The following is a 14,238-nucleotide window of genomic DNA, read 5'->3' on the forward strand; positions in this document are numbered from 1 at the left end:
TCACTTTTTGAAAAGAGATGTGTAAGAGAAAAAAAAAATTGAAAAAAAAAAGAAGAGTAGGAATTGAAAACCAAGAAGTGTAAGGGGATAATAAAATATATTTAGGTTGCGTTTGGCAGAGTTTTGTAAATATGATTTGAGAGTATGAATTGTATTTTGAGTTTGTGAGTTGTGAAATTATAATTTGAGTGTAGAAAATTTATTTGGTTATCGTTTTTGAATAGAATGTTGAATTGAGTTTTGAATTGTATGTGATGTGACATGTGAAATAAGAAAATTTGTTTGGTGATAAATTTTCAAAACTTAATTCAATCTATAATTGATAATCAAACACACAACTCATAACTCGATATCCGTATTTTTGATCAACAGTCATAACCAAACTATTTTTAAAATACTCAAATAAAAAATGATTTTTTAATTGTTTTTAAGTAATTTTTTTGAATAATTTTTTTTCAAATAATTATTTTTTCAAATAACTTCTATGTCAATTATTTTTTGTCAATTAATTTTTCTGTCAATTAATTTTTTAGGCCTGTATAAACATAAAAATATTTTAAAAATATTTAGAAAATTAAAATATTAAGAATATTAAAAATATTTCGAAAATCAAAATATTAAAAATATTTCAAAAATCAAAATATTTACAATTAAAATATCAAAATATTAAAAAAAATAATGAAAATTAAAATACTAAAAATATTCCTATAAAATAGAATGAAATATTTAAAATAAAAAAATAAAAAATATTTAAAATTGAGTTTTGAATAGAATTTTGAGTTGTGTGTTTGGTTATAAGTTTTGAAAAATAATGATTATAGTTTAAAATCAGTTTTAAGAAATGAGTGTAAAATTATGTTTTGAAAGGTACAATCAAATACTACACTCAAATCAATGATAAAATTATATTTTGAAATCCAAACCAAATAGAACTTTAATTTTAATATTTTATCTTTAAAAATAATTTCACACGTAAATAAAATTAAAAAAAAAATCATATAAAAAGTATAAAGAAATAAAATAGTGATATAAGTAAAACCGTTCTTAAAAAATAGCTTTCGACTTTAAACGTGTTGCCAAATTAGCCCTCGGTATCTGAGAAATATTGGTCACACCATTCATGTTTGAACAAGTGTATCTTCCCTAAAGAAACAAACAAATAGAAGGATCACTATTTCAACCATGAGATACCTCCGGATTTGCTCCGGGGGGGCAATGACTAATTTCTCGTCAACGGTTTTCCTTTTACTGCATCACCAAGCGGTCCATAACCGTCACCCTCCTCGTCAACTTCATCCAGAAGATGACAGGTACTGCATCTCAAAAGTCAAATACACTGACACACCCAAAGAAAAGAGGAGAAACCGAGAAAAACTTGGAAAAAACAATGGAGCCCAACAAGGTCCTTTTTTTCCACCCCTATTTCGTCAATTCGTCCTCTTATTCGCTAGCAAAGTCTCAATTCCAGGTCATTGTGTTACGTCCTAAGTTCCTGTCTTCCTGTATATATAGAGACATAGATAGTTTCCATTTAACTTGGGTATATTTTTGTTTCTTTGACTTGATACAATCTGAAAAACTTCATCAGAAAGACGAATTGTAAGCACCCAATACAGAAATTCTAGTTTTCTTGTGGTACGTCTGTCAAGTGTTTGCTTAAATTACTCATAGATACTGACTTGGGTTTTGTTATTATTCGGTGATGATGAGCAGTTGTTGTTGGGATGGCTACTACTGTGGGAGGGAATGTGGAATCCTCAGCAGTTCCTACGTCGGTGCCGGTTCGAGTAGCCCATGACCTTCTTCAAGCTGGACATCGTTATTTGGATGTCAGGTACAAATTTATTCATTTGGGTTTGTTTCTTTGCAGAGTTGTTTTCAGAATTACAAATCCATGTTTGTTTGCCCAGAAATGTTACTGCTTGTGTTTTAATTATTTTTGTTGGTGGTGGTGGGTGTGACTCTGTGTGTGTGTGTGTGTGTAGGACTGCTGAGGAGTTCAGTGCTGGGCATGCTGTTGGGGCCACCAATGTTCCTTACATGTTCAAAGTTGGATCAGGTTTATGTCAATTACTGAAAGCAATTCTGCAATTCAATCTATTAATAAAATAGTTTTTATTTGTTTAGATCATATATTTGGGTAGAAATTTGGATTCATCCACATTTTTCATTTCCTTTTCTAATCCCTACCCAAATCCATAGTGTTTGGTGAGAAATACTTGTGTTCCTAGCACTAAAAAACGGGTCAACGCACGTTTAGGGTGTGTTTGAATCATGGATTTGGGTAGGGTTACTCAATTTTTTGTTTTCCCTTTCCAAATCTCTTCCCCTTCCCAAATCCACGATCCAAACACAGCCTCGTGGTTTATGCACTTTACCTTCCCCTCAATCCGTTGCTCCATCAATTCGAACTCCTTACCTTCCCCTCACCACACCCTAAAGTGTAGCTACAAGACCACTGGGCCAACCCAAGGTCATGGTACGCACTTGTAGGAAGATATTTATGCATTGCAACTATGTAAAAAACTATAATTCTTTTCTGTTCTGTTTACTTCTTTGCTCTGCTGTAGATTTGTCAATTTCACTGTTTTATGTCTAAACTTTTGGGAAAAGCGTGAGGTTCTACAGCTAAATACTAGGGGTGAACATCTATATTGAACTTACTCTGGGTTTTATGTTGGACTTTCTTAACTTCAAAACTGGAAGTATTTCATTGAGGCTTATGCAATTGATAGAAGCTCAACAGCATATCAACAGTGATTCCATGCCTGCCTAACTTGCTCAAAATCAATGTTTACCTATGGAGTAGTGCTATTCTAGCCCAAAAGTTAGACTCATTTTTCAAATCTAGTGATGTAGCAGTTTATTAAAATATCTAAGGCAACTTTCTTTCATGTTTTTCCTAATCATCAGCCAATAATTTCTTTTACACATCACTGGGTCTTAAAAATGGGTCAAGAAAGTGGACTTTTATATCATTTTCTTTACCTATAAAGGGGAGACGAATGTGATCCCGGACAAGTACTGGGCTTTTTACAATCAATACGGTTCTTTTAAAAATTTGGCCCTTTTCAACTTATTTCCCAAACCACATGTACTAAACATGCTTTTAATAACCACGCTTTCTAATTTTCTATTTTATTTCAAACTTTGAGGAAAATGTGGCTGCTAACAATGCTTTTATCAATTTTGCTTTTTCTACACTTTGACTTTTAACAAATTTTTACTCTAAATCTAGCTTCAAATTTCTACTATACACGCTTTCAAAAAACGTGTTTAGTTGCACGCTTTTCACTTAGAATAGGAAATAAGTTAAAAAAGTCCCTACATTTAAAAAAAAAAAAAAAAAAAAAAAAAACTTCAAAAAATATATGAATGTTAATGGTAACAAGCCCAAGGGCACAGTCTTGGCGTCAACATTTATGCATAAAACCTATATTTTGCATGTCAACCCTTTAGGCTTGGTACGAATTAACATTTATTTTTCCATTGTTTATGTATACGGCCCACTAGTTCTTTCAATTTGTCGCGTTATTCTTCTTTTATTCATCGATGCAGGGATGACAAAGAACCCTAAGTTTCTGGAGGAAGTATTGTTGCAGTTTACAAAAGATGATAAGATTATTGTTGTGAGTTCCTGCCACTGGTTTTTGCCTTATTTATTCTTTGGCATGACATTGTTTTATTCTCTTTGCTGAATTTGAAAGTGTTTTACTTTCTGATGTTGCAGGGATGCCAGTCTGGCAAAAGATCGATGATGGCAGCAACAAGCCTTATATCTGCTGTAAGTACATGTCATTAATAGAAGGATCTCTACACTTATTTTGTATATGTTTAAATTACCAAAAATACTATACTCTCGTGTTTTTATTTCTTTCATTATAGTATGAGTATGAGATAAGTGATGAAAACTTCTGTATGCATAATCTGCATGTTGGGATGCCCTTCACCAGTGTTTGTAATTTTCTTAAACCTTGTATACAAGAAATGCTATTTTCCAACTTCCGCAATAAGTTCATGTCGCACACCACATATTTCTTGACCCTTTGGTTCCCACAAAGAAACGAGAGGTGCAAAATTTTCTGCTAACTGCTGGTAGCTTCGTCCTATTGACTACCTTGTGATGCCTTACTTTTAACTTTATGACTGTCATCCTGCTGCTACTCACATAAATTTTTTGTCTTGTGTCATCCCATGAGACTGGTATGCAATCTTCTCTTCACCCTTCTAAAAATGGATTTTGACTTTTAAGAGCCTCACTTGAATGCTAATCAGAAGTTCTGAACGTATAATTAAAATGTTCTATTGGAAGTTAGGAACTTATCTATCATTGTTGAAGACACCTCCAAGTAAAGAAACTTATATCTTTGGGAAGAACTATGCAAATCTAAGTTTGCAGTTAAGAGATGAATGCGTATTAGCTTGGCATTGCATGTTGGAGGTCTACTGCTCTAATGTTGTCTGAACTTGATAGGAGTTTTTGTCATTTTAGTTTTTAGAATAGTAGAAGTAATGGAACTTATCTATCTTTGGGAAGAACTATGCAAATCTAAGTTTGCAGTTAAGAGATGAATGCGTATTAGCTTGGCATTGCATGTTGGAGGTCTACTGCTCTAATGTTGTCTGAACTTGATAGGAGTTTTTGTCATTTTAGTTTTTAGAATAGTAGAAGTCCTCTGCTTCAACCACTTACTAGCTTGTGGATTCTAAATAGAAAGATATGTCAATAAGATCACCGAAGGCTATGGTTTGATAGACTAGTCTTGAAAAGCTACATTCTTGTAGTAGTTAAGACGTTTGAAGTTTTGGTGAAGAATTGATCTTTATAAGAGGCTAAATGCAAAAGCAATCAAGTAGAAATTTCTGGGAATTTGCTTGGTGATAACAAAAGCACAAAAATATTTTGTATAGCTTCAATTTTTTACGAGGTTTTTTGTTTTTTTTTTGAGATGCCCTTTTGGATGAGTTTTTATCAGCTATTGTATTCCAATTACTAATCTTCTAGTGTAAAGATATTAGGTTCAAAAATATTTTATGTCAACATATTGCCTCAATTTTGGACTCAGTAAATCATTTAAAAAAATTAACAGAGAGAACATATCATTTCCTGTATTCCAAATTTTTTATTGTTGGTGCCATTAATTAGGTGCATCCTTACTCCAACCCACTCATGGGTTATTTGAGTGAAACATTAGTTGTCAGATTGTGAAATCTTTAAAAAAATTGACCACAGTTGGCTTGAAACCGTTGAAGATTTTCCGCAAGTAGTTGTTAGCTTTGCATATTAATCATTTGGTGATTCGTAATCAGATTGGGATATCGTAAACTTGCACTTACGAGGATCTTAAAAAGAATTGTATGTTTTTTAGCTTTTTAATTCCACGATTTTCATGGTTTTTGATTGGGAGGTTGCCTTTTGCTTGGGAAATGAAAATTTGAGATACTTTGATAATAGTGTGGTGAACTTGTGTAACTCATAAGCAGAACACTAAATTATACACTTCCTAGAATTATATAAGCAGTGTGTGCAAATGCAATATGTTAAACTAAATTATACACTTCTTAGAATTATATAAGCAGTGTGTGCAAATGCAATATGTTAACAATTTTTCATCTCAATTTTTTTGGTGATTTGATGAATGAGAAAGATGTATTGAATTTGAAAACTGTAGACATTTATTTACCAGAGCAGTTAACAATACGGGCATTCTTGAAGAAAAAAACAAAATCTGACAGTTTCAAAAAACTGTTTTGAGTAGTGTGTTTTATATAATAGAATATATATATAATTGTGCAGCTGGATAGTGAGCATATCTCTTTGGCAGCCTTCATTTGCAAATTTATTTAAGTTTGACATGACTTAATTCTGTTGTTCCAATTAATTTTGCTGAAATGAGCTTCAAATTTGATGCAAGTTCTGCAGAACTAAATGAAACCTCAATTCTTTGATGCAGGGTTTTACAGGTGCTACAGACATGGCTGGTGGGTATGCTGCTTGGACACAGAATGGACTCCCAATAGCGTCCTGAGTCTGGCTTTTGGGCACATGATCTATTTGCTTCATGGCAATTACGGGGGGAAAAATAAAGAAAACATGAATAAAACTCGCTTAAGAAAAAGAAAATATGAATCAACATAGACCTGCATTATGGGAAGAGATTTCCAGTGAAAATGCTCAGTCTGTAATAAACACAAAATAACAACATTGACTGTTTTGTGGCCTGTATCCTTTTTCTTTTTCTTTTTCTTTTTCTTTTTCTTTTTTTGTTCTTTATATATATATATATATATATCTCATACATGTGAAGAATTGAACTGTTTGGAAATCTTGTACTTGCATCAGGGATTTTGAGAGATAAGCATGCAGCCTTACTTTAGAAGGTAGGTAGTTTGAACTTGGTGCCAAATTGATGACATTTTCGTTTATTTTGTTTTCAATTTTTTTTTGGGAAACTAAAATTAAAGCATGCTTGCAATTACATTTAAGCGAAAGAAGTGGCAAATTTTTCAAAATTTTGAAGGAAAAAAAAAAGTGAAGGAATTTACATTTATTTTGAAAATAAGTTTTTATGCCCATCACCCTCCTCTCGCAACCCTCTACCCCTCCAACAGTATTTTCTGTGTAGCCAATGCCATTCTTCATGATATTCCATTATTTTTTTGAAAATTATTAAGTAATTTTGAAATATTATACGATATTATTTATGAAGTGTTCTCAATAATTAAAAACCATAAAACACACTAGATGAATTGTCTTATCTCTCAACCAGTATTATCATATAGTATATAAAGTTTTTCATTATATTGTTGATTAACTTCTGGTAAGGGATGGGCAATTTAGGTCAAGTTTGGCAAGTTGAAAAAAAGTCAAAAAGTTACTCAAAAAGTCAAAAAGTTAAAAAGTTATCATTATTCGCCAAAAGTCAAAAATTACGGCTGCACAACTCCCAATCTTAATTTTTTCCTACACACTAATTTATATATTTTTTTAATACACATTTTTTCATAAAAAGTCAAAAAGTTAATCCAAACATCTATATTTTTTTTCTCAATTTTTTAATCTAAAAATACAAAAAGAACACTTATTTAGGACATTCCAAACAACTCCGTAGTTGTCACAGTATCAGTGGATTGATAAATATTATTTTTTTTCCAACAAGAAAGCAAAAGTCAACTAAGGTTTCAGGCACTCTTTCTTCTGGCACTGAAAAACAGAGCAAAAAGAAAAGAAAAGAAAAAAGTGAATAGTAAGAATATTAAGAAAGTCAATTAGAAATCACTGAACTGTAAAAAGCTCGAGACACTAGGAAAAGAAATGTTATTAGGCAGTGTATACTTGCAATTATTGCAATTTTATGTTTCGAGATGCCATAGCATATTGCAATTTTAATATGAATAATTCTATGAACCAGACAAAAAGAAGCAAAAATTATCCAAAAATTGAAATCAAAAGTCTAGATTCATGGATGATATGGTCTCACACATACAACTTTGATTTTACACAATACATTTAACATTCTGGACATTTTTTTGGTTTTGTTTTCATGGTCCATAGATTTTTTTTTTCTTTTAATATATCGAGACAAACAAAAATATTTTAAAACATAGAATTCTTGATATAGGCAAAAGATTAAATGCCCATTTATTTGGTGTAACTACTGAAAATTGATAATAAAAAATAGTTAAAGACACTCTTTCTCCATATATCAAATAATTATTTTTTAAAAAATTATTTAAGTTACACATAAGCTATAAACAAAATTATTATCAAACAGTCTTGACATGGATTCACAACATAAAAATAAAAACAAACCAATGAAACAAGCTATAAGCAACACTAAACACTATAATAACTTAATAGATTGTAGATCATAACTTTCAATAATATTCAAGAAAAATAAAAGAAAATTTTCAAATAAAAACAACTTCCTATGAGAGCTGAAAGTTGAGAAGCATGCCCTAAACAACTTTTTAATATGAACTTATGTGACATCAAATAAACTGAAATAAACTCAAGTTATTTCATCATAAATTACAAGCAACATATTATTTCTAATTAAACTAAAACTAGAAGTTAAAAGTTACAACTAATAAACTGAAAGAAACAGCTCCTAAATGTGTTCATACAACTGAAGTTAGGGAGGGGGACAAGTGTATTGTAGTGAGAAAGAGGCAATGTGCACTACATAGATACAATATTTAATGGTTATGGATGGCCCACACATATGAAAAGTATATACCTAGAATGAAATCTCAGGGCATCCAAGGATTGCCAGTTTACTATCCTTTCCCCACTTTGCTTTTGGTAGATATAAAATGATTATCATTTCATTTCATGTCACAACTGTATGGTTCAAAGTCCATTGATCTTTTCATCCCAACCACTGATCTCTTTGACTCAGGTCCCATCTTGTTATCATAATCCCCATGATCAATAATCTTCTCTTCTTCCTTCTGCGCTTCACTTTCTTCATCTGTAAAATAAAGATGGTTTTTACAAAAATGGATTACAGAATAGAGACAAAAAGTGAGTCCGACTTGTGAAATTCACTATATATGTAGGACCTGCCATTTATCTCACATCTTTGTATCCCAGTGAAAAATTATTTGTCCACTTACCTTTACTCTTTTAAGTGCAAAGAGTGGCAGCAATGTTAAACAAAGAAATCTAAAATTGTGCCCATTTCGTCCGAACTTTTTTTCTGATTGTTTTTTGTTGTCGTCGTTTTGTTTTTGTTTTTGTTTCTTTTTTTTTTTTGTTTTGTTTGCTATAGTATTTTTAAAAATTTTCAAGTCCCAAAAACACAAAAGAAAAGTAAAAATCCAAAAAAATTGAGGCCAAACAGGGATCATCATGAAAAAACAAAAGAATCTTTAACTCAATTTAACAAAAATTAATCCAAACTAGTCATGCAGCTGTACAGAGAAAAAATTTAAGCACGAAGAAATTTAAAAAAAAAAAAAATTAAAGACTGGTTTAAATAAGTGATGAAAGAAAATTATACCTGAGTCAGTTGCCAGAGAAAATTCAGTAAGGTGCTTAACGTAGTCCTTCAATGCTTGGAGTTCAGCTTCTTTCTCATGGAGTTTAGATTGGGCCCAATGCAGTTCAGACTCTAGCCCTACAATCTGGCTCTCTTGCTGTTCGATGAGCAAATGGCACAGTTTCTGATCCAGTTCAGATGGCAACACCCCACTCAATTGACAAGAATCAGAAGTCTGGCACATCTGGTCTGTAAAATCCTTCGAAAGAAGCATCTTCATTTTGTACAACACAAATTATGTCTGTATTAAACTGAGAAGCACAGTTGTTTAGAAGCAAATTCATTTGCTAGAAGCACTTTCCTAGTGCGGTAAATAATCAAAGAGCCATAGAAACAAAAGAATCTTGTATCTCAAGGATGAGTATAAAGATATAAATGATGAGTCAATGCTAGTAAAAACAAAAATAAGGACAAAGCACAACTCACAAATGTCTGATATTTTTCCTTCAAATCCAGAAGCTTCTGTGGAGCACCAAGAAAGCTTTTGCAGTTCAGACTCGAGCTCTGCTTCCAGAAGGTCCATCTCCAGCACCTCTTGCTGTGGCTCTTCTGTAAGAACACTACTTGTACTTTCACCTTCTTCAGTTACAAAGACACCAGAATCTTGAACATTGTCTCTTTTCTCAGTGCTTGACTGAGGTATTGGTTCAGTATGTTTGCCTCTAGTTTTGTATGGACTTGTACTAATTTCAGTTTTAGAACTTGAAACTTGCAGATTACGTGATGATTTTCTTCTAGAAAATTCAATTTTTAATTCTTGAACAACTTTTGTAGTCTCATCCACTGCCGTGTTCAGCCTACTGATTTCAGCCTTCCCAGCAGACATCATACACATGATTCCAACACCTAGTCCCCAACTGAAAGTTGAATTGTCTATAAGGAATAATATGAATTAGATATGTAGAAGTAGAATTCAAATCTATCAAAACTGTTGTACTCTTTTGTAGCAGAAACTACCAGAGAAAGACTAATTCATCACAAACTAACAAACCGAAATAGGTGCAAATATGTAGAAATTATAAGTTATTCGCTGTGAGAATGTAAACCATCTGATGACACGTTTTTGTCTCAGTAACCTCACGAAACATTTAACCTAGTGATTTCAACAAACATGAAATATGTTGCCACCCTGTTCACTCACTGGATTCTTTTGCATATAAATGCCAGCCCATATGTTGGAGGTTATTATACATGGAGTCAGGGATGGGTATTGGGTGCGGGTATGTGTCTAAGTGTCCAATTCATTTAATCCGATGTCATGCAAAAAAAGTATTTGGATTTTTTACTATACTTCATTAATTTTCTAAGGTAAAATGGTGCTCAAAAGGTGTCATAAAGAATTTCATCCATAATGTGGGGGGTTTTATACATAGATTTATGATTAACTCAAATTCCATATATGCTTACTAGGTGAAAGTCTAACTACACATGTCGGACACATCCTATACCCTTACCCAAAGGTTGAATGTCCGACACGGTACTTCATGCATTTAGAAGAGTCCACATAACATAAGTTGGAGGATTGGTACAATTATTTATACATCTATCACTTGTAGAAAAAGTACCTATCACATGTATTATGTATAACACATGGTTAGCATGGATGGAATTGACAATATCATTCTGTCTAATAAAAGGGATGACAAGCTGAAGTTGGACTTCTCAAGTAACATCATGATGGTGCACTCAAGTAAGAGATGCGGTAGCATGTATTTACTAGCTTCGCCCAAAAATCATCAAACACAAAAATGTGATGAAAAATGCTGCGATATCCTCTTGTGGGACAATGTGATCAGCTATTGATATGGACATGGATCACACAACAAACATCCCTGCTCAACATTTGGATTTCGGTTTTGTTTATACAAATATATGAATAACAATAAATGAAAGAAGTGAGTGATTAAGATTATAAAGTGATTTGAGATGAAATACTTTCAACAAAATCGATTGGTTAAAATCTTTGTAGTCTTAGTGAGAGCACCATTCGCAAGAAAAATACATCTGAATTAAGTGTCATTCACATGCTAGGTGATGAGCTTCTTTCATTTCTGAAAATTAGATTCAAGTGTCACTAGATTTCAAAATGTGCATTAGAGAGTCATAAGAGAACTGAAACACCTCTGAAGTAAAAGTATTTTTGGAAAGACCAATTGTTTTTGAAAACTATTGTTTGTATCATGCATACCACTAAAGGATCACTACTCACGAATGGTTCCTCAAAAAAACTTAAGTTCTGAATTTCTCTTGGCAACATCATACTGAGAAAATAGTATTCTCTCGTAGATTAGTGCATTGGAATAGCATTATTGGCGCCATTGAAATATGAAGACAGATTCAAGCTTGTGGGATATCATCACCCCATGTGAGGGGTGATCCTCCATGTGTTGCAAGGTTGGCCATGTTAGGAAGCCAACACACATGAGCTGGCCATGTGAAGCCAGCACACATGATAGCTGGCCATATGCAAGGCCAGCCTCTCCATCTCCATTCTGATTGAGTATAAATGGAGGCTAAGAGGAGGGTTTGAGAGTGAGCAGAGCAAGCCACAGAAAGTGAGATATGTGAGGCGGAGAGACCGTCTCCCTTGGTGTGAGCGAGGGAGACGGGTGAGTGGGTGAGTGAGGAGAGTGTGAGCTCCTCCTCTATTGTAATCTTTCTGTAATATCTCCATTGTTATAGTGATAACCGGCTACTCTCCCATGGACGTAGGCATTGAGGCCGAACCACGTTAAATATTGTGTCTCCTTGAGTGTGGGTGTGTTTTTCTGCATTAAATAATTTCTATAAGGTCTTGGGCGGGATCCCAGATCCCAACAATTGGTATCAGAGCCTCGTTGGTGGCGTTTCGGAACAAAAACAGCGTGTTGTTTGAAACTGCCCAGAAATCAAGTTGCTCGAAATCAGGTTTTGAGTATACCAGGAGCAAGGGCTCGAGAAGAGGAGTCCAACCATATAAAGCAGACACCCAGAGGAGTCCCCACGCTCCCTCACGCACCTCCTGAAGAAGGCGCGTGAGGCCCAGTCGCTGCACGCGCTCCCACGCGCCGTGAAGAGAGTCGGCCCGTCGGCCCAGTCTCACGTACGCGCCCCACGCGCGGCTGAAGGAAGAAGACGAGTGGGGGAAGGCGCGTGTAAGACACGCGCATGCCGCGTCAGCGTGCCACGTCGTCAACACGTGGCGACACGTCAGCAAGAGTTGCCACGTGGTTGCCACGTTATCAGCCAGGTCACCGCCACGTGACCAGCCACGTCATCGACACGTGTCCATAGAGCATTGCCACGTCAGCACAGGTGTGCCACGTGTCTGCCACGTTAGCAGTGGTGTTGACCAGTCAACCAGAGGCAGGGAGGGATCCAGTGCTACGCGGCAAGGGTGTAGCCGCAGGAAGAAGGATCCAGTGCTTCGCGGCTACGGTGCAGCCTTAGATCTGAGGCGTACAAAATGTTTTGGCTAGATCTAAGCCATTTGGAATCCGTTTTTGGTGATCCAATAGTGATTTCCGACTATTTGGAGTATTCCGGACACATCCGTATGGTCAGATTCTAGAGACGGAGTTTCTGTAAAAAGAAGGCAGATTAAAGAGGCGAACGGCATCAGGGGCAGTGGACGGAATATTCTGTTAGTACACGGAATATTCCCTGAACTTCTGAAAATTGCAATTTGGCCTAGAATTTTCAGAAAATTGTGGTGTGGCCCAGCTTTCGGGGATAGTTTTCAGTGAGGTCCCCGAAACTGCAGCAAAGATTGGTTCTAGCTAAATGGACCGCTCCGGATGCAACCGCGAGGTCAGAATAGTGAAATTCTGAACGGTTTGGAAAGATTGTCAAAACATGGGTGTTTGTCATCTTCAATAGTCGAAGGAAGGTTACCGGATATTGTGGAACGTTGCGGATTCACTGAAGAGGTTAGAATGGGCAGATTCTGACCAGATTGGACAACCAGATACAGATTGAGATAGATCATTGAAGACCAGAGGAGATCAGGCTTGATCAAATGGCAAATCAAGGGAGATCAGGATTGGTCAGGGGTGATCAGAGGATTGCAAAGATGATTATCTCCGGAGTTCGTTGGAGGATCTGGTTCAATCAAAAGAGAAGACCATTCATCGACGGATAGATGATTTGGCAACCAGTACAGGCTCAGGGAAATACTGTGGCTGTTGGAGCTACTGTATACGAGAAGGTACTAATGGTATGTGGACATGTAGAACAATAGTTGCAGAGGAGCATACTAAGTGCAGAAGTACAATTGCAGACGTGCAACAGTGCAAGGGTACGCTAGAGTGTCGTACAGAGGCGCGAGAAGAGTGTGCAGCAACGGGTTGTTGACAGTTCACAGAAACTTCCAGACAGAGAAATTGAGACAGGTAAAACGCAAGAGTGCGCGTTAAGGAGTGGCAAGTCTTTTTTCTCTATGGTGGTTTCTTGAGTTCCATGGCAGCAGATGATAGAGTTGATGCAGATGTCTCAAGCAAGCTTGACGCAGGGAGACTAGAAGCCATGGGTGCGAGCACTATGCACGGAGTTGCATAGTGGTAACTTGTACAGACCGGTGGAAGTTGTCTTGGCAGAAGGGCTAACTGTCAAACATCAGTACGGACGTACAAGTGAGACAGAACCGAACATCAGGGATTGCAGCATAGACAACGGGCGTATGAGATCGCTGGGAAGTTGTTCTGAAGTGCAGAAAGCAAAGGCTGGTTGTTTAGAAATAAGCTCCGAGCAAGAAAAATTGAGGATGTTGATGTGTCAAACTCTGAAGTTTTCTAGTTGCTCCAGTGTTCATCATGCAAGGAGTTGCACGGTAATGCAAGGGTATCCCGAGCAGGGGGTGCAGGACATCCAATCAGGGGGTGTCGGATATCTTGGTTGCGCAAGTTCAAGCATAGCGTCTCAGTGAAGGCATCCAAGACAGGAAGCATGGAAGAGATCTGTAGGAGATAGGAGCAGCGGTTCTCTCCAAATCAGAGAGTGGTGTGAGTTGAGTTGAGGATGTAGGATTCCCTCCTTCTCTTGTATCTCTGGTGTATTATCTCTAGCTTTCAAGGGATGCAGCGTCTCAGTGAGAAGATGCAAACTGTGTTTGGGCGTGACAAGATTAGCAGCAATGTGTGTTGTGGATCACCTCACATGGGTTGAGGGGGTGATTTGTGGGATATCATCACCCCATGTGAGGGGTGATCCTCCATGT

The 14,238-nt window shown here is 35.8% G+C and overlaps 1 protein-coding gene across 4 annotated transcripts; it reads left to right on the plus strand.

The window, feature by feature from the left end:
- Nucleotides 1-1,040: 1,040 nt before the first annotated feature.
- On the plus strand, nt 1,041-6,326 carry LOC114277361 (thiosulfate sulfurtransferase 16, chloroplastic). Of its 4 annotated transcripts, none has more exons than XM_028219253.2 (6): nt 1,041-1,402; nt 1,714-1,834; nt 1,986-2,059; nt 3,559-3,629; nt 3,731-3,784; nt 5,955-6,326. In XM_028219253.2, exons 1-6 carry the CDS (start codon nt 1,183-1,185, stop codon nt 6,027-6,029), a joined length of 615 nt encoding a protein of 204 aa, XP_028075054.2. In that variant the 5' UTR covers nt 1,041-1,182; the 3' UTR covers nt 6,030-6,326. The 4 variants fall into 4 exon arrangements, with proteins under 4 accessions (XP_028075054.2, XP_028075053.2, XP_028075055.2 ...); XM_028219252.2 differs by having other exon boundaries at nt 1,066-1,468; XM_028219254.2 differs by having other exon boundaries at nt 1,108-1,599.
- Nucleotides 6,327-14,238: the final 7,912 nt, after the last annotated feature.

The sequence above is a fragment of the Camellia sinensis genome, chromosome 4 (assembly GCF_055761805.1).
Source record: "Camellia sinensis isolate YWXY chromosome 4, ASM5576180v1, whole genome shotgun sequence".
NCBI classification, from domain to species: domain Eukaryota; kingdom Viridiplantae; phylum Streptophyta; class Magnoliopsida; order Ericales; family Theaceae; genus Camellia; species Camellia sinensis.

Excerpts from the sequence above, each read along its gene's own strand:
- LOC114277361 (XM_028219252.2), top strand. The coding sequence starts at position 1,183 with ATGAGATACCTCCGGATTTGCTCCGGGGGGGCAATGACTAATTTCTCG. Across the intron at positions 2,060-3,558 it reads CATGTTCAAAGTTGGATCAG|GGATGACAAAGAACCCTAAG; the intron begins GTTTATGTCAAT and ends TCATCGATGCAG. Across the intron at positions 3,630-3,730 it reads AAGATGATAAGATTATTGTT|GGATGCCAGTCTGGCAAAAG; the intron begins GTGAGTTCCTGC and ends CTGATGTTGCAG.